This window comes from Fukomys damarensis, unplaced genomic scaffold, assembly GCF_012274545.1.
Source record: "Fukomys damarensis isolate Sample0158 unplaced genomic scaffold, DMR_v1.0_HiC HiC_scaffold_21, whole genome shotgun sequence".
Lineage (NCBI taxonomy): Eukaryota > Metazoa > Chordata > Mammalia > Rodentia > Bathyergidae > Fukomys > Fukomys damarensis.
Window position 1 is genome coordinate 28,216,829 of NW_022900933.1, and position 21,078 is coordinate 28,237,906.

The 21,078-nt window shown below is 36.0% G+C and overlaps 1 protein-coding gene across 3 annotated transcripts in view; it reads right to left on the bottom strand.

Annotated features, from left to right (window-relative positions):
- Positions 1–274: 274 nt before the first annotated feature.
- The window catches only part of Galc (galactosylceramidase), a 48,605-nt gene continuing 27,801 nt past the window's right edge, over positions 275–21,078 (bottom strand). The window contains exons 11-17 of one of the 3 annotated variants that reach the window (XM_010616256.2): positions 15,853–15,942; positions 14,968–15,054; positions 13,200–13,350; positions 11,775–11,955; positions 5,405–5,568; positions 3,757–3,833; positions 276–889 (exon numbers count right to left, since the gene is read on the bottom strand). In XM_010616256.2, the coding sequence (XP_010614558.1) occupies positions 743–889; positions 3,757–3,833; positions 5,405–5,568; positions 11,775–11,955; positions 13,200–13,350; positions 14,968–15,054; positions 15,853–15,942 (897 nt within the window). In that variant the 3' untranslated portion in view covers positions 276–742. Of the gene's footprint in view, positions 890–3,756; positions 3,834–5,404; positions 5,569–11,774; positions 11,956–13,199; positions 13,351–14,967; positions 15,055–15,852; positions 15,943–21,078 lie in introns of all 3 variants that reach the window. The other 2 variants (XM_010616259.3, XM_010616257.2) reach the window with 2 other exon arrangements.

Here is a 21,078-nt window from a genome sequence, read left to right on the forward strand (position 1 = left end):
TAAAAGCATTTGGTAGCTGTTTGATCTGTTCCCAAGGCAACATGTTAGGGCAGACCACAAAAGTCACAGTGAAATGAGGCCCGGGAAACCTGCTACAACTTTGCCTCTGGACCCACTTACAGCACTGGTAACAATGAGAATTCTTCATTCTTGCAGGTACCCATGGAAATATTACCAGGAAGTTCCAAGTGTTATGAAACTAAAAGTTGGAATCAAACAAATTAAAGAATACAAATAATCTCATTAATTTGTTATAATTTATTATTGCAGAAACAATATTAGAGGTAGTTTACTAAAGAAGCATTTTTCAAATCATCCTATTCATCATTCAAAAACCATCATTTTAAAAATTAAAAAAAATATTAGAGTGTAAGGACAGCATGTTGAAGTAGTTTTCAAAAGCAACACTTCATATTCTTCAGCTTTCTCTACGGTAGCATCATCCTATGATGAGGACATGAATTCACTTGGTCACATGGAGAACACTCCAAAAAAACTCCAACAGGACCAGTGAAGAGTCTGAATTTTATGAGCCATATTGCATGATGTTAACAATGTATATTCCCTTTGGAATTATTTCTAATACAATCTTTCTTAGGATCAAGCAAAAATATATCTTTCTCCCCATAAACTCTTCCTTATTTTTAGCCTCCAAAGGCACATCTAGCAATCCATAACACACAAATTGGCTCTGAACCAAATCCAAAAGGAAGAAAATCAGGAGTGTTCTGAACAAGCTGTATTAGTGTGAGACTTCCACGTGAAAGTTGTCAAACTGTGCAAATTCGAATGAGCGAGTTCCAATCGCAGCCCAGCCATTCTTCGGGTATTTCACATGGATATTTTCCCACAGAACCTTGCCATTCAACTTGCCAGAGGATACATTACCCTAGAGTAGAGAGAAAACACATCTCTTGAACATACATAGAAATGACCCTCCAAAGTCTGTTTCTTAACAACAAAGGGTCTACATAAGTAGTGGGGTAAATGTCTTTCTCACTCAAGATTTACAACTGTGAAACAAAATTCTGCAAGTTTAAGCAAAAGAATGAAATACAGGAAAATTTTTCTGGGCAATCTAGTAGGAACTACCTATTTAAATAGTTTCCATGATATAAGAAATACTCCCATATCTCCTTGTGCTCCACAAAAATGTAAAACCTACAAAAATGCAATACTTTTGCTAACATTATTATAGTTTTAGATGAAAGCTCACTAAAATTTTAAAAAGAAGAAATGTGTTATTTTTCTGAGGTACACATACAGGCCTGTGGCTAACAAGCATCCACTCTTCAGATATGATTATATTAAGGCCAAACATTGGACTCTTCCTCATTATTTAAGATTTCCATTAAAGACCCTTCACCTAGCCCAAAAGAGAAGAGACCAGCCTTACTATTATTGTTTTGTCCCCATTTACAGCCATGTCACTACAAAGCCATATGGAACTCCTATTCTTAAGTTAGAAAAATAGTAACCATCAATTAAAATGATGATGGGGCAGGTATAGGTGTGTGGAAGGAGGGAAGTATCCATAAGGTTTGATTAATTGGTCACTGACAAAGGACAAAAGGAATATACTCACAGCACACCTACTCCATCTGAACACTGAAAACTAGCTCTTCTTAAAAGGTGAATGGCTGGAGATTCAAAGTACTAGGCCCCCCAAATTGTTATGTTTTAAAATTATAATGCAATGGGCCATAATTTGGTTCTTCTCTTTTATGAGCAGAGATGCTGAATTTTAACAAGATTAAAGCTCAAAGACTCAGATATATACACCAGCAGAGCTGAGACTTGAATTCAAGCTGTCCAACTTCAAATACTAAGTCGTTATTATTGCTACACACCTGCATGGCTGTGTTCAGCTCTGAACGTGCTTACTGAACATCTTTCTGCACTTACAGGACAGTGACTACGCACACTGAGGCAAAGAACTCACACACACAAACTGTATAAAGCACATCCACTCATTTACCTCTCACATATCTCTCCTTTCTCATTAAAACAGCACAGCTGAGCAGCTACAACAGGGATCACAGAGATTTACCATCTGGTCCTTTACAGAAAAAGGCTGTCAACCCCTGTGCTAGAAGAAAATGTGCTCTGTGGAAGCAGGAATCTGTTTGTCTTCTTCAAAGCTGTGTCCCTAGCCCCCTGGAAAGTGCATATAGAGGATCACACCTGTAATCCCAGCCCTTGGAAGGCTGAGGCAGGAGGATTGCTGTGAGTTCAAGACCAGCCTGGACTACACAGTGAGTTCCAGGAATGCTTAATAAAAATGTGCTGATTATAGCAGCACAGTTCGTAATAGCTAAAACTTGGAAACAGCCCATCTGCCCATCAATTGGAAACTGGATAAAGAAGAAAAAAAATTAAAATAAAAATGTGCTGAGAGCTGGGCATGGTGGCTCACACCTGTAATCCCAGCCCTTGGAAGGCTGAGGCAGGAGGATCGCTGTGAGTTCAAGACCAGCCTGGACTACACAGTGAGTTCCAGGACAGTCTCAACTACATAGTGACACCCTGTCTCAAAAAAACCAAAGAAAAAAAAATGTGCTGAATAAAAAAATGAAACACTTAAAACAACCATACAGAAGTTATCTCCACTTTACAGATAAAGAAATAGAATGTAAGAGACATAAAATTATTTGCTGGAAGTCTCAGTAATAGAGGAAATATGAGTGCTGGTATGTCTGGTCCCAAAGGCTCTACTCCTGGAATTTTAACTCGATTAATTAAGTGCTTATCACATCAGATACTGTAGCAAACTTTCGTGTATATTATCTTATTTAATCTTCATAAGGGTTTCTCTGTGATATTCTGGATGAGAAAATGTTTTATTTCATTTATGCAGGAAATATATTCCATGTCCTGGGAATTTAAGAGGAACAAGACAAGGTCTTGCTTTTATTACACTTATATTCTCAAAGGAGACACACAAACATATACACAATAAATAACACACTAAGTAGGATGTAAAGAATTAAAACAGGTTGATATGCTACATCCCAATCAGATCTTCAATATTTGAAAAATGAGTATTGTCATTTGGGGCCATTGAGTAGGAAGAGAAAATAAATTCAAAAGTTATCTGAATTTTAATTTTGATCACAATCTAAACAAGATTCTGAGAGGACTGTATTGAGAGAGAGCAGCATATTACACAGAAGATCTCTGTAGCATCCTTTGAAAACTCTCTCAATCAGTAACTCATAATCAACCGTTGCCTTCTATGACTACTGTGAAACTGCCTCTATGCTCTGATTATTCTGGTATCTTCTCTAACAAAAATACTCACGGAAACCAGCTTCTACAACACTGTGCTTCCAGGTGATGGTCATACTGCTCTAAACCAGAGACAGCAAGTGTTTTAGAGCTTTCAGTGATACAACCTGCCCACTGAAACACTGTTCTAAAGTGTCCAAAATAAATTTGTGTGACTTTGCATGTAAGTTTTGTCTCATGTAAAAAGAAAGATACTGCACCAACTGTACCGTAGTTCAATTACTGATGTTACCAATTATTCCTCAGTTTAAAAGACAAAAAGGAAACTTAAAAATAATAGTCTGACAAAGTGAACTCGTTATGTAGGTTACTGAGACATCTTCATCCTATGGACAGTGTACTACTGGTCCTATGATGCAGTCTCTCTGACTCGTCATTAACATATTTTCCCCCACTTATTTTATAACACAAAATTCTAGAAAGATACAAGAATGCTTTTCTCGAGGCATTCTGATCAGCAACACTTACCTCAATTGTTAATGTAAGTGTGTACCATTTTTTTGCTGTCACTTCAACATATCCTGAGGAATATATGATCCATCCACCTGTAACACAAAAGATTATCCTAACAGATACTTTTTAAAGTCTAAATCACAGAATCATATCAGTGGGGTGCTCACGCAGCATTTGCATATAGTAAAGTCAGTCTTAATAAAGAACTACCCCTTCATTTCCAGCTCTACAACTGATTCAAAATTCCATCACACATTCCAAAAGCATGTACAGAGCATGTATTGAGCTCTCATTCTGAACCATAAACTTTTGTGAGTTCACAACAGAACTAGTGATATAAAGCTAAAAACTAACTCATAGTGTAATGAGTTGATGCCTATACTTCAGAGTACATTTAAAACTTGCTTAGACTGAACACAGACAGTAAGAGCAAGCAGTTCAAGACTGTCAGACTTCCAGCTGGTAGAATTGCTTTGATGGTAATAGTGTTAACTTAGATGGAGAACAGGATGAGTTAATTTTTAGATTCAGTATACTTAAAATACCTGAGCAAAAGCCAGGAAAAGATATCAAGCAGGCAGTTTGAAATACAGAACAGTGAGGACTGAAGATACAGATTTACATCCTAGTTCTAATTCTGCCACTAGTTTTAAGACCGAGTAAATCAATTAACCTCTCTGGCTATCTGTTTTGTTCTGGAAAATCAATGATAAACACCGTAGATCAGTCTTGCTATAGGTATGCAGTTGCTACTCTGATGTCCATACCACCTACTCCTTTATTTTATATAGTGGTGCTTCGGCTGAACTTAATTTGTTCTATGATTTTAGAAAAGATGACCACATTTGTGTTTGTGTGGGAAAGATGGCACAGTCATGTTTGTCTTCTGATGCAGTCTGCAAACAAAAGCAAAACTGTGCCAAATGTTTCTGTTTGCAAACCAAATTGTTTGCAAACAAAAGTATTTGTGAACCGAGGTGTGATTATGTGTTATTTTACAGCCAAGGCAAAGAAAAGCAAACCATAAAAAGGAGAAATTTTTAAAATTAATGCAAGGTGAAGCTCAAGTGACTGAGAATGAAGAAAAGTCACCACCAGAAAGGTCTGGTTTCAACAACGGAGTGGGCACTAAACCCAAAGGGAACTGGATGCAGTTTCACTTTAGCATACCCTGAGCACCTGCTCTACAGTAAGTACAGTTCTAACAGGACAAATACTATCAAGATGAATGAAACAGTCAAATTCTTTCAAGTTTTAAGTAAATTAACAAAGAATGTCTCCATTTTAAACATATCAGTCCCTTTCCTTATATCTCAACAAGCCCCATAGCAACACTCTTATATCTGCTTTTCTTCATGGCATTCCCTTAGCATTCTCTCTATCTGATCATTACCTCACTCAAATCCTATGCTCATCCAACAATACCTAAAACACTTTGCATAATCATGTTTTCATTTTTCTGAGCCACACATCTCTTAAACATACAATAACTATAATTCTCAATTGTTTGGTATTTGCTTACATGTGTTAAATCTCTTCCCAATTAGATATACAAGCATCTTGGCATGGAGCTCTTTTATCGCTTCTACCAATGACAAGCAAATGTCCAAAGTAACACATCACATAGTAAGTCATGTGCTATTAAAAAAAAAAAGTCACCTACCTAGATCACCAGTAACTCTATACAATCCATTTGCAAAAATCCAGAAGAAAACTCCTCGGGCAACTCTAACCAAGAGACCACCTTTACTTACTCTCCCTGCAATGAATACACCTCCCTTCTCAGGGGTTTCTATGTAAACATCGCAGCTGATAGTCAGATTGGTCCTGCAGAATAAAACACATAATTAGTACTCTTAAATTAGACTCTGCAAATAAGCCACATCATGGCAAATGCTTCCAAACTTCTAACTGAGGCAGAAAGTTACTTGCCAGGCTTGAGCTTACAGCATAAACAGGACTCAAGAATTTTCACTGATGACAATGGTAAGGTTTATGTGACTTAACTCACTTTGTTGCTTCTTTTAATAAGTTACAAGACAATGTTTATGATTTCTAAGATCAAGAGCATACTTTCTGTCTCTTTATAATAAAACAACTTGTCATGATCTCAATTCCCAATCCCCAATTGTATTTCCCTCTCACTATGTAGATTTTCCCACTCCCACAAATATTCTTTCAAACTCAACCACTAGTCCTTTTCTCCAGCTATACAAATAATTTCAACAAAGTCCAATCTTCTGTCTGTTGATCATCTACTGATATTTCTCTTTGCTCTTCTCTTCTTACTGACTTATCCTCTTCCTTTTTCCTTCCCCCCATCCCACATCCCAGTCTACCTGTCAGTAGAAGTAAAATACAGTTTGTATGGGCCACTAATAAGATAGTGAAACTGATACCAAAAAAGTTTTAATGTATGTGATGGGCATGACTGATCTATACCTGGATTTGCTGATGCTGATATAACTGGCAGGGATTCTCTCCTTGCAACACAGAAACCAGGTCTGACCCAATTACACTGAAGAAGTAGATAAATACTAAAACACAAACAAAGCCAGCATCACATCACTGAAAAGCAGAGCCAAAATAAAGAGAGCTCCATACTAGCAACAACGTCTTACAACTCTAACTGATCCTCAGCCCTCAGCATAAGAAAAACAAAACAACAGAAACATGAGAAAACTACACAACAAAAGACCTCCAGAAATTCCCCACTCACCCAAAGCAGATACAAGGGGAAGTGATGGCAAGTAAATTAAAAAACAAATGTTTGAATTACACAAATTTTTTTTTAAAAAAGGCAAAGTAGATTAGTAAAGTGTTTTAGGAGCTGAAAGATGACATAACTAAACAGATAATAGATTTAGTAAACAAAATGATGGGTAATCTTAAAGAAGACACAAATTAAAAGGTAGCTGAGCTAACCAAAATGATTTCAAACATAAATAACCAATTTAGTAAAGAATTAAGAGTTCATGAAAAGGTTCCAAACAGAAATCCAAGAGATAAAAAATTCTATGGAAAGTATGGGCAGCAGAAGTGACCAATGTGAGAAGACAGCATCAGAACTAGAAGATGGGGTTCCCACAGATGACCATATACCAGAGATACCTCAAAAACATCAGGAGATCCATGGGGAGTGGATCCAGCTGCTAGATGACTCAAAGAAGATTAACATAAGATTATCTGGAATAAAAGTTAGAAGGTGGCATGGATGGCATTAAAAAGCATCTGTTCACAGAAATAATAAAGACTTTCCAAATGTGAGGAAAGAATTCAATATATCTAAGCAATGTATACAGATTCCCACAGAGGTACAATCAGAAAAGAACTTCTCCATGAATCATCAGTCAAAATCTCAGAAGTCCGATACAAGTACAAAATCTTAAAAGCTATTAGAGGAAAGCACCAAATCACTTACAAAGGCAAACCCATTAGATCACACGTCTCAACACAAATCTTGAAGGCCAAGAAAGCTTGAAGTGTTTCAAGAACACTAAAAGAAAACAACTTTCAACAAATACTAATTAATACATTCTCCAAAACTATCCTTGAAAAGTGATGAGGACATTCCACGCCAAAGAACCTTAAGAAATTCATGACTATCAAACCAGCACACTAAAAACTTTTCAAGAATATCCTAGACTGAGATAATAGAGTTAACAACACCAAAATAACTAATGGAATGAATACACAAAACAGGATTAGAAGTTAAGCAAAAGGGAAAAAAGAAAGAAGTCAGCAACATTTTTAAAAAACTGCAGTCACCAGAATAAGTCAATACTTATCAGTAACTGATCAATGTAAATGATTTTAGCCACCTAATCAAAAAACAGATTAGTAAATTTAATTAAGGATCTAAACCAATGTGTGCTACCTACAACAGACACATTTTAATAAAAACAATCATAAACTAAAAACCAAAGGATGGAAAACAATATTCCAAGCAACAGGAGCCCAAAAGCAAGCAGGAGTAGCTATCCTATTTTCAAACAAAATGGATTTCAAGACAAAACTAATCAGAGGAGGAAAAGGTCACTACATATTGGTTAAAGGAAGAATTCACAGGAAGAGATAACAATTGTAAATATATACACCAAATACCAACACATGCAAGTGCATAAAACAAACACTACTGTACATAAAAGATCAGATCAACACAATCACAGTGGGGATCTCAAGACACTATCACAAATAGGTCAATTAGACCAAAAATCAACAAATAGTAGAGTTGGATTACATACACCTTTGAACAAATGGACTTAACAAGTGTCTACAGAGTGTTCAACCCAACAAGGTGAAAGACATAGGCATATGTCTTTGTGAGCCTTTCTGAGCAGAACCCAAATTGCACAAGAAATAACACAACAAAGGAAACAAGCAACAAAGTGAAGAGGCAACCTGTAGAATAGGAAAAAAAAACCACACTGCCTGCTATACCTTGGACAAAGAACTAATATAGAGAATATATAAAGAATTAAAAAACAAATTACACCATCCCCCAAACAAAAGACCCAATTAAAAAAATGAACAACCAAAATGAACAGAAGTACTGAGGCAACACCAGAAGCCTCTGGGAAAACATTAGCTACTTTGGAGCCAATTTTTACATTTAAACCTAACAAGACTTAAAAAGCCCTCAAAATAAGATCTAAAGTCTTTCTCTGAAAAGTGAGGACTCCATGTTGCTTCTGCAGCAGGGCTTTACAGACCAGAGCAATTAAGATCTGTTACGGGTCCAGAGATTTAGCTCAGTGGTTCCACCTCCTGCCTTGCAAGCTCAGGGACCCAAATCCTATACCCGGTACCAAAAAAAAAAAAAAAAAAAAGACCTGTTAACGTGCACCCCACCCTCACCCCACTCCTCCAACCACTCAATCCATCTGGGATGGCCCCTGAATGTGCAGGTCTAACAGCTTCCCAAGTCATGTTGTTGTTGTCTGTCCCATGCTTCTCGGTCTATACTGGGGCAATGAGACTTTGCTTCTAGGCTCCCTGACTCATAGGAGTGTGTCAAAGGAGCGGAAAGATTCAATAAACCAGGGACTATCAGAGCTTTGACAACGAGCTCACCTCTGTGTTTCCTTTTAAATATACTATCAGATACAACATTTTCTTTCTGGGATAATAACCAACATGATCTCTGAAAAACATTCACTTTCTATTCAATATCTAACTGCTCATGAAAAGAAAAAAGCACTTGCGTCTCACCGAGTACTAAAGCTAGTAATCTATCTAAAGTAAAATTACAAAAAAATATATTTAGAAAATTGGGGAGGCCAACATTAGATCTAGAATTATGTGGTCTTCGCATTCCTCTGAGTTTCTTGGAGAATTTTGCACAGTGGAATTGTATTACATAAAAGAAGACAGCTAGATGGAGGGAGCATCTATAATAGGCACACATTCAGAAAGATTCACAATTAATTACCTAATTACAGCTGGGCTGCTTTACAGGAAGATTAAATAAATACTAAGGAACTGAAGCCAGTCTCTCCACATACACCAGAGGAAGCTTTTCTCTCTATAGATGCACCAAAAAGCCACTAAGGGTTAGCACTGTCATGTAAATCCCCCACCTCTTTTCTGACTCATCAGAAGTTTGATGATTCAACAAATATTGCCAGTGCCATAAACTTATTCTATTTACAGCTGGAATAATAGAAAATGAAACATCTCTTTTTCCAGAATAAGTTGATTCTTGCATCAAAACCTGCCAGGCAATTTTGTAAATAACATATGAAATAGAACAAAAACATGGTTTATTTTTCCACAGCCATAATCTCTCAGTTATGCTGAGGGAATAAGAAACAGCTAGTACATTAAGAAAAGTTGATCAAAGGGATGGAGAGGTCAGACGCATGCAAGGGAAGATCATTTTGTGATTTTTTTCACACTGTAAGCAGAGCTTACTAACATGATAGAAATCCTCAAGTAGCTTCAGCGTAGTCAAATTATTGTTCTGGTATTCAACAGAAGTTAAGTACAGGAGGAGAGAAGGTTCACCAACACAATTCCATGAACTACATACTATTACTGTGCATGCTTAAGAACTGATTTTCTAATATAGCACTACAGAGACACTAACTCAATTTTCCCTTGCCTACTTTAGAAAGAAGACGATGTTTAAAATGAACATGGGTCTGTATGGTTCTCTGAGCAGATGTGGCTGCCTCAAATAGGATGAAGTATTGTGAAAAAACACAGAATAAATAGAAGAGACCAAACTACAAAGGATGTTAGAAGTCAGCATAGCAGTATGGAACCGATTTGGTAGCAGGAAAGAGACACATATTCCTGGACAATGGAATGTCGTGGTGAAATGGAGTTTAAGAAGATAAAAGCAGTCCTTTCTGTAGGCATCACTGCTTTCCCGGGTTCTTTTTCTTCAGAATGTATCACTCTTCTCTATCAACACTCCCCCATCTCCCTCTTCCTCACTTCCTCACCCTTTGTTTGTACTCTTCCATAGATCACGGTCAAGACTGAATATTACTATTTAAGAAATGTAAAATCTTTAAATATATAAGGAATTCCTTTGTTGTAAAACTTTGGACGGTGCTATATCTCATCTCTTTAATACAATTAAGGGGCCTCTCGATTGTTCTGGAGTCTCAGAACAGAAGTCTTCAGAATGTAAGTCTGGAGTCCTCAGAATACAGAAAGCTCGAGTTTAGAAAGAGTTCTCAACAAGAGAACTGTTCTCTACAAGAACTGGGAGAGAGTTCTGTTCAGAGGAACAGAGGATAGGTGTTGTCACAGAAAGGTTAGAGGTTTCTATGGTAGCTGGATTTCACACTGATCTTCAAAGTAATGAGGCCTATGGTTTGGAAACAAACCCAGTCCCATCTTACAAGACTATTCACCACACATGAAGAAGTCACACATTCCACTGCCATGATCAGAAAGCTCAGGAAAAGTGTCTCCCTTACAGAAAGTGTGATAAACAATATTTCTGTTTTGTAAGAAGACAAGCTACCACAATGCACCTAAATTACCAAAGAATCCTTCACTCTGCCTCAGTAATATTCCAAGGTGCCATAAAGGCTTGAGACTCTGGATAACTCAGTTTCTCAAGACTTATGTCAAAGCTTGGGACTCAAATAAGGATTTATAACTGGGAGTGAAGAAATATATACAGGAAAAAGATGGGAAGCTGAGGCAGGAAGATGGTGAGTTCAAGGTAGTCTGAGTAACATAAGAGACCTAATCTCAGAAGACAAACAAATAAGTAAAACAGAAGGGGAAAAGACCTGCTGTAGCGTTTGGTAGACAGGTAGTTCAAGAATCTTTCCAGATTAATTGTCTCATCCTTGCCCAAATTCCAAGCTTCAGATATGTCTGTTTGGTGCCTTGGAATTATTTATTATCTTTAATCCTAGAATACTTGTGCGTGTCTACATGACTGTATTTCCAAAGTGAAATTATACTAATTATAGAGAAAAATGGAAAATAACATAAGTCAGCACACTGGTTTCATAACTAAATTGAAACAAAAAGTGAAGATCTGGTATTACATTTTCAGTGAATAAGAAGTACAACTTGCCTCTTTACTAAACACGTACAGAAAAGAGTTGAAATCACTAGCCAACTAACACTAATTTGCTTTTTACTATTGCCATCTCCTGTTACCTGTTAAGTAGATTTTCTATGAAAGCTGAGAGTGTAATTCTACTATAGATCCAGCAGGTGGCAAAACTAGATCAACCCATCAACTCTCCAAAAAAACAAATACACATCAGCCTGTAAATAAATATCAAATTATAACTCGGTTAAAAATCTTCAATATTTAAATAAAAATCAAATTTCTCGTATAATAATAGCTATTAAATTGAGTAAATGTGAAGGCAAGATATTGAGGCAGCAAAGCAACGTGCTGACTTGTAACTAGCTAGGATACTCAAGGTCTGCCACATGGGGGTTGCATTCTTACACAAGGAGGACTCCAGAAAACTCTCTGCTTCAGAATGTACCTGACAACACTACAAGGCTACTTCAGCCAGATCTACACTGAGGACATCGATCTTACACACCACTGGTAGTCTCCTAGAATGCTGATCGGGCTGGAAGCATCTGCAGCCCAAGTAATAGGTCGCTGATTGAGAACCTGGCGTAGAGTGAAGCGATGCTCTCCAGGGTCTTCGAGGTTCATGTAATACTCAAATACACCAGTCTGGTCAGCAAAATTCGGAGCTTCACTAAAAAATGGGTAATCTGTTCAGAATACAATAAATGATCTGTTTAGTAACAAAATTGTCACAAAATCTCTCTCTGATATCTTAGGGGATATTTTCAAATACGTTGAAATTTTTAAAATACATAAATAATACTTATAATCACCGTTTAGAGTTTAGGTCTAACAGCCTGATTTCTGGATCATCTCATCTTCGCCCTTTGTTATATCATTCTATCTTCAAACAGTTGAGGAGACTCCGGTACAACTGGGCTTTATACGCCAAGCAGCTGGAGGATCATTTCCTCGGAGAGGAAGCTGACGCCCTGTAGCAGTGGCTGGCAGGGACAGGCTGGAGTCTCTAATCTTGATGGAACAATCCTTCCCACCATCCAGCCGTAAGAAGACTGAACTTGCTCCCTAGCAATACCATTCCCTTCCTATTTACTCTCCCTACAACTACAAACTTTAGGAGCAGGTTACAAAGCCACCTGATCTGTCTCTGAGGCAACTAATTCTATATAACATCACTTATGAATCACAAATTTTGTTGCTTGCTACATGATCTAGAAATACAACCACAATGACTGCTTTCTAACTTTTCAAATGGTTTTTCTAAATTATCTATAATCAAAGCTTTTCTAGCAGCATTAGCATAGATCTTCCTAACCTCCAGGAAAGCTGTAGTATAAAACTCCCAGGCACAGCTTTGGGTACATAACAATTTGGGTTATCCATATATCACATAACTACTTCTAAGCACCCAATTCACTAGCACCATGGAAAGACAACACATTTATGTGGCTTAATCACCACACAAAAGGAAAATGCCAGTAAGGGATACCAATCTTAACTTTCACTGAAAAGAAGTTCAATTAACAGTCATTGTAACTATGAACTCTATATTTTTTTCTAGCAGTGAAAAATACAGAGTCCTAGTCAGGCATGGTGGGGCATGACTGAAACTCCAGCAACTTGGAAAGCAAAGGTAAGGGGATCTTGAGTTTGAGGCCAGCCTGGGCTACACAGCAAGTTGGAGGCCAACCTAAATTACATAGTGAGACTCTGTCTCAAAAAGGTCAAAAGAAAAAGAAAAAATAGGGCCCACAAGTTGAGATGTACCTTAAAGTAATACAAAGGTATCATTTGATCACCAAGATTTGAGAACTAAATGACAGCATTTCTAACAGCCATCCCATCATGTATCCAGTCCCATGGACAGAAACGGACCTACTGCTGCTGCTATGGGTCCAGACTACATAACATGTTAGTGAGGAACACTTACCAACATTGAAATTATCCTTATAGACATGTGGGAAAGGCTGGGATTTGGGAGGCATTGGGTAGCTTCCTTTGCGACCTGTGGTGAGGGTAGTGAGTGTAAACAGCTCGTCCTCTTGCAGTTCCAGGGTGAAGGTGCCATTGCTGTCAAGGAGCTGGAAAAGAAGACACGGCTGCAGTCAGGGCCACACGCTATGGCTCACCCTGGCTAGAGAAAAAGAGCTCTTAAAAAGGAAACTTAAAAGCCCAGCTCGTTTCTAGTAGGACTTTTAAATACTTGTGAAAGACACACCAATAAGGCCCTTTGGATCTTTTTTTCTTAAGTGTTTTCATAAAATTTCACTATAGAAAATATTTTTAAAGAATTCCACTTCATGGAGGAAAGGGCCAGATGATCCCCTCATCTATTTCTATTAGCCTGTTCTTTCCCATTATACTTTAAGCTCTTTAAAACTTGTATTCACTTCATGAAAAGTGACATGCTTATTTTTCTTGCAGGAATTTACAAAGGGAGAAAAATCCATGCAATCTCACTCTTGACTCAACTTCTAATCACAGAAAATCTTACAATTAAGAAAAAACCCTGTTCATGATATGTTCTAATATTTCAATTAGCAAGTTAGGGCTGTTACATTTATTATCTTGGCAACCTAATCTCTTTAACTTTTCCCCCTTATCAATAAAATGAAAGGGAAAATATATATACACTGTAAAGTTGCTGGGAGGATTAAACAATATAATGCTCTCTTTTTATAATTTAATATGTAGTGGGTAATTACTGATGGTGACTAGTTAATTATTTGAGCTTTAATAATTATCAGAAAAAGGAGCAGATTTGTGTCAGAAGTAATACCCTAGCTTGGGACAACTCAAGTCTTTGAAAAAGAGCCTTTCTTGAGTAGGCTGCTGTGCTATAAAGCTCACTAAGGTTAGGTGTACAATGCAGTGGAAAAGGAATTCAGCACATAGTTCTAGGTGGCCAGCCATGGAGAGACAGGGGGCAGAAGCTTCAGAGGAAGCGACACAGAAAATGAGTTTTAAAAGATGACAAATATATGAAGAGAAGCTATTCTAATAGAAGGAAAAAGCATGTGAAAAATGCATAAAGTTTAGTGAGTGAGGAGAGGCCAGTTTAACAAGCCATGTATCTGGGAAGGAAATCCATCTTCCACCTTATGAGGGGTAATGAGGGCCATGTGCCGTGCTAAGGAATGTGAACTAACAGCAGAACATTACTGATGCCTTCTGAACAAGGTATTACGACAATCAGATCCACATTTTACACAGATTACATCTAGTAGTAGTGTGATAGCTGTTCTGGAGGGAGTCCAACTCGAGGCTGGAAAAATGGGAAGTAGTTTGAGAAATCCAGGAGAGCAATAATGAGGAAAAACAGGCAGCCACAATGGAATGAAAAATAAGGACTGAGTAAAAGAAATATATGATGACTAAACTATCTGTGTTGATCACCAGTAGAACACAGAGGGTGAGTGAGAGAGAACATGGAGTAAGACTTGAATTTCTCACTTGGGCAGACAGGTGACGACAGCATGCATGAAGACAAACTAGCATCTGAGAGCAAACATCTACGAACAGATGGACTTCTATAATGCCACAAAAACGTTCTATATAAAAGAGAGAGGGCAAACGTATGGTTCAGCCATAAAATCCTACAGAAACTAAAAATCCTTATATCATTAATCAAATTTCTGTTCCTTTTTACTACTTTGCTGTTGTAGTAACTAAAATATAGAAAGTTATTTTAAAACTACCCATAGAGAATCAAGTTGTTTAAAAAGAACTCTCTCGGATGGTTTTCCGAGTTTGGTATACCACATCTGTAGCACTGGTATTTCACCCTGGGGAAAAAAATACAAGAAACAATGATTGACTAATTCATCACATTCTAAGGATCTCCATAAGCAGTTCCCAGCAAGGACAGAGCAACAGCAATGCACACTCAATTTCTATTTACCAAAAGAACCATCTCGAATTTTAAGTAGCAATATTTCTGGAAATGGGAAGACACTCTCAAGCAAAAATTTTATTTCCTATAAACACTATACTGGAAAATGCTAAAAGAGAGATTTTAGTGTCTTTGCTTCAAAAATACTCATTATTGAACACATAAAATCTTTTTTAAGAATTCTCTGGTATAAAAACAATTAGTATGACATTAGTAACCAGAAAGGATATTGCATTTTCTTAGTTGAACTATAACAAGTAGAAAATAGCAAGAGCTGGGGATTTAGCTCAGAGGTTCCGCCACCTGCCTTGCAAATGCAAGACCAGAGTTCGATCTCCAAAAAAAAAGAAAAGAAAAGAAAATAGTAAGAATATGGCAGTTTGGGGGTTTTATTTGTTTTTTGTTAAGTATAGAATATTCTCAAGAACAATGCTTAAAAGTTCCTTAATGTTTACACCACCAAGAATAATTTTCTTGTAAGTGTGTTTCATAAGTATTCCTCAAAGCCACAGAGAGCTCTACTTCCTACTGTCTTCTCCCTGATTAACAAAGTCAGAAGACATCAGGAAAGGTGTCCACTCATTGGCAAATTATTATTAGTTCCTAATACAAGACTTCACTTAAAAGCTGTGGGCCTGTGGTAGAATATATAAATTCCCAAATCAAAATGAAGGCATATATCTGTACTTACAAAAGATCCCTTAAGATCAAAGGTAGCCAATTGTGCGGACACATTGTAAAAAGGAAGAAATGGTCGAATACACTTGGAATGTTTATGACTCTGAGGAGACAAAAAAAAAAAAAATACGCAAGCTATTTTAGAAGGGAAAAACTTATATAACAAATACCTCAAGATTAATGGAAATGCTATACATTAGATAACAGATATGAATATATTTCAGATGTTAAGACCTTTTCTAATGTAACTTTAATGAATGTATATTGTATGCCTACTCAAAGCAAATCTGTGACTTTTTAAGTGAATCAAACTTCGAATTTACAGCTAAACTCTAGAGATATTCACCCTTGGAATTAGTTTTTTGTTACATTTTCCAAGTAAGATACATCAAACAAAAAAACAAAAGCTTTGATATTTTCACTGAAAAGGCATCTTAAATAGTCCTCATAATGCTGTCATCTTTTACTGTTGTAGTCATTGTTGTAGGCTGGAATAGAGGTAGGTATGAGACATAATTCCTAGTACTTCAGAGGATTCAACAATCACAGAGCACATACAATATAAGGTTCTATCCTAGGCTTTGCAGACAATTAAAAAATAACTGTCATAACTTCACATTTCAATACTGCTAAGGATGTAAGCGATTTGGACAACACTGTCAAGTAATTCGCCTTCATTGACATATACAGGTCACTCCATCCAGCAACGGCAGAAGGCACACTCTTTTCAAATGCACATGGAGCACTGACCAAAGTACACCACAGTCTTATCCAAAGAAGTTTCAATAAATTAAAAACAATCAAGTAACACCAAATATATTTTACCGTATTAGGTTAAAATGGAAGTGAGTAACAAAAAAAAAAAGTGATGAAACCAGACACAGCTCTCACAAAATAGTAAAAGGAGTACATCATACTGAAAGCAAGAGACACCAGAAGGCAATTCAAATTCACAAACAAAACATATTGGTAATGACAATTATGGAATTATAAAGATGAAACCAGACAGCTCTCACAAAATAGTAAAAGGAGTACATCATACTGAAAGCAAGAGACACCAGAAGGCAATTCAAATTCACAAACAAAACATATTGGTAATGACAATTATGGAATTATAAAGGGTAATTAAAATGTGTATTTCTTTTCCCTTCCACTCATAACAGATTTTGAAAGCAGTTTTTAAGACATATATTGTAACCATATTGTTGGGCTTACAAGACACAGATATAGAATACCACTGCCAATAGCAGCAAAAAGGATTCAGAAGGGAAAAAAACTATATTTGGAAAGAAAAAAATAACACTAGACAATAACTCAGATACATAGAAATGAAAAGAATGATAAGAAAAAAACACAGTATATACACTTTTACCCTTCTGTTTAAAATATATAAATGTGTATATAAAGTAATAATTTAACAATGTTTTGACAGGTTTTCAACACATATGACAAGTACAATAATAAAAGAACAAAATAAGAAAAGGGACTAGAGCAACATAAAAATAATTTTTCCAGATCTCATTGAATTCAGTTAATTTAAATCCAAAGTGATTCTGATAAGATGTGTGTGCTCTAGGACCATCACTAAATAAAAAAAAAGCCTCACAAAAATACATTGAAAAAAATCATTAAAGGAACTAAAATGTCACATCCAAAGTAATTCACTTAATGCAACAGAGAACAGTAAAGGAGGAACATGGAAAAAAGTGAAACTTACAGAAAACAGAAACTAAAAAGACTGCTCTACATCCAACCTTATCAGTATTAATACTGTTAGTAGATTAAATAATCCAATCAAAATATATGATTTTCTTTTAAAGCAGCGAGATCCAACATATGCTATTGAAAGGAGATATACTTCAGATTCAAAGAAATAAGACAACTGAAAGTAAAACTGGGAAAGACACAACAGAAACCACAGAAAGTCATAATGGCTAGGACAATAGCAGACAAGGCATATTTTAAAACACAAGGAAAACTAAAACTAGAGGTAGAGCATTTTATAAGGAACAGGTCAATTCATCAGAAAAATGTAAGGGTTATAAATATATTTACAACCAGCAAGAAAATCCCAAAATAATATGAGACAAAAAAAAGATGAACCATTCAACAATAACATAACAACTGCAGAGTAATATTTCTTATAAATGGGCACAAAATCATTATAAAATACTCCAACTCCAACAAAAACTAAAAAGGATTATATGTGATCATAAAGTAGGCTTTATCTCAGGAATACATGAGTGTTTCCATATATAAAATTCATGAAACCTATTATACCATCTTATTAGAATAAATGGCAAAATCATGTGAGCATGTCAATAGAGGCAGACAGCATTTAAAAGATTCCTCAAACTCTCAAACTAAGACTAGCAGGAAAGTTCCTCAATCTGAAGTTTTCATCATTTACAAAAAACAAAAACAAACGAACAAAAAAACATAGCTGGCATTATATTTAATGGTGTTTCTCTTTAAAATCAGAAACAGGAAGACAATACACAGTCTCACTATTTCCATTGTACTAAAGATATTAGAATGGACAATTAGAAAATGAAAAAGAAAAGCATCTAGACTAGAAAAGAAGAAATTAAATTATTTTTATATATAGGTGACACATTCATACATAGAAAAAATATATAATTTTAACAAAAAGTAAAAGATACATTTACTTAAAACTACAAAATGTAGAAGGAAATTAAGGCAAAATGAATGGAAAGGCAACCTATATTTGTGCACTGGAAAAAAATGTCTGATACGTTATTTGTTTTCTTTTTTATTTTCTTTTTTCTGGTACTGGGGATCAAACTCAGGACCTTGTTCTTGCCACGCAGGTGTGGAACCACTGAGCTACATCCTTCAGCCCAATATCTGGTATGTTAGAATGGCAATACACCCCAAATTAATCCACAGATAAAGTAAAACCCCTACCAACTCCTGATTGGCCCCTTTTCAGAAACTGCTAAGTTGATTCTAAAATTAATTTGGAAATGCAACGAACCTGAAATAGCCAAACAATCTTTAAAAAGAACAAAGTTGGAAGGCTTACATTTCTGATTCTAAAATTGAACACAGACTACAGTAATGAAGACAGTATAGCATTCGTCTAAGAACAGATACACAGACCAATGGAACAGAATGGAGATTTCATAAATAAACTCTCAAATTTATTTTCAACAAGAGTGCCACATAATTCAAAAGGAAAGAGCAGTCTTTTCAATAAATGATGCAGGAACATTTGGATACCTACATGCAAAAGAGTGAAGTTGGACAAATATCTAACATCCATTAAGAAATTATATGGATCTCGGGCTGGGGATTTAGCTCTGTGGCACCGCACCTGCCTCACAAGCACAAGATCCTAAGTTTGATCCCCAATATCAAAAAAAAACAAAAACAAAAACAAAAAAGAAAAAGAAATAACATGGATCAAACAAACATCTAAATGTAAGATTTTAAACTATAAAGACTATTAGAGGAAAACGGTATAAATCTTCATAGTGTTGGATTAGGTTACAGTTTCTGAGATAGAATACTAAAAGCATAAGAAAGAAAAAATAAGCTGGACTTTATCCAAAATTTTAAATTTTTCCACTCCAAAGGGCACCATAAGAATGTGAAAGACAAACCAAAGAATGGGAGAAAATTATATGCAAATGATATATACAATAAATCCAATGATACTTTTATACAGTATATTTATGTTTTATATTATCTATTATATTATCTATATTATATTTTATTATTTACAGTCTATTATAAAACATAGTATATATTATATCACAATAATATATATTTTAATATATTATAATGATATATATTTTAATGTGTTATATATTTTAATATATAATGATATACATTTTAATAATATGTTGTTTTATATTTTATATAATTATATATATAAAGAACCCTTGCAACTCATCAATATAAACACAAACATCCCAATTTTAAAAATGGGTAATGGGTATAAATCAACATTTCTCCAAAAGATATATACCTAGCCAATTAGCCCATGAAAAGAAATTCAACATCACTAATCACTAGGAAAATACAAACCAAACTACAGTACAATAAAGTACTACCTCACACCCTCACACATGCTGGTGATGTAATGCTGTTAAAACAAAACAAAACACAACACAACACAACATTCCTTGCCCTCACCTGTCCACATTCAGATGAGCAGGAAAAAAGGCTTTGATTTGACTCTTGCATGAAGTGGGTTTTGGGTACCAATTAGTTACAGATTCTTTTCCCCTCTGGGACAATTGTTCTTGTGTTTGTTTCCATTTGTGTATGAACTTAGCTTGACATTTTGCCTGTCAGAAGTCTGTAAGTTGTCACTTTCATTTATGCATGTACCCAAATATAGGTTATGGGAGACCCAAGAATACAGCCAGTCTGAAGTGTGGGTTGCGCCCCTTTTGCAATTAGTGTAATGACTGTTGCCAGCTCTAAGTAGGAGAATATCTGTCATTCTTTCTTTTGCTGTCTTTGGGCATGGTCTTGAGTCTTGGGAGGGCTGCTTCTTTTTGTCTGCTTTTATGAAAAGTCCTCTTTGGTCCATGGAAAGTCATAAAAGGCTTAATTTGATTCTAACTCACCTGTCAAATATCTTTGGTTTTAAAAAAGTTGAACACTACCTGCAATATTTACTATTTGTTCTCACTGAAGGCTAATTATAAGATAGTCTCAGATTGTTTTTTTTTAGTATTTTAAAAATATTTTTAAGAGCTCTATGGTCAGGAGTTAGCCAAATTGTAGGCTGATGTTCAGATAGGAGATACATACATGTTTAAGGCTTCTGGGTTATATGGATTGGATCTTACTTCTCCCACAGGAACTTCTTGGACACCTGAAACCCTCTTCTCAAACCCTTTTGACTACACATGCTGCAGCTCTGTTCATCTTCCTCTTGTTTGAACTTCACTGACCTCTTTAAGAAGCTCAAGACCTCTCCAAACTGGTACCTCTAAGACCTTTCCATTTGCTTCTGCTCCTTCTTCCTGCTTTTATCACCATTAATCTTCTACTTTCTCCCCTATGTCCTTAATATGCCCCACTCCAAGCCCTTACCTTCTCCCTTCCTTTTACCTTTCAGAACTTTTCCCTTCCTGCTATAGGCGTGGAGCTCTTTGAACTTTAGAGACCTTTCTTTTAACAGACTAAAATCCCCACAAAGCAACTACTGTACGTGTGATAAAAATGGAAAAAGCCACAGTCTACATGAGATTATGTATCA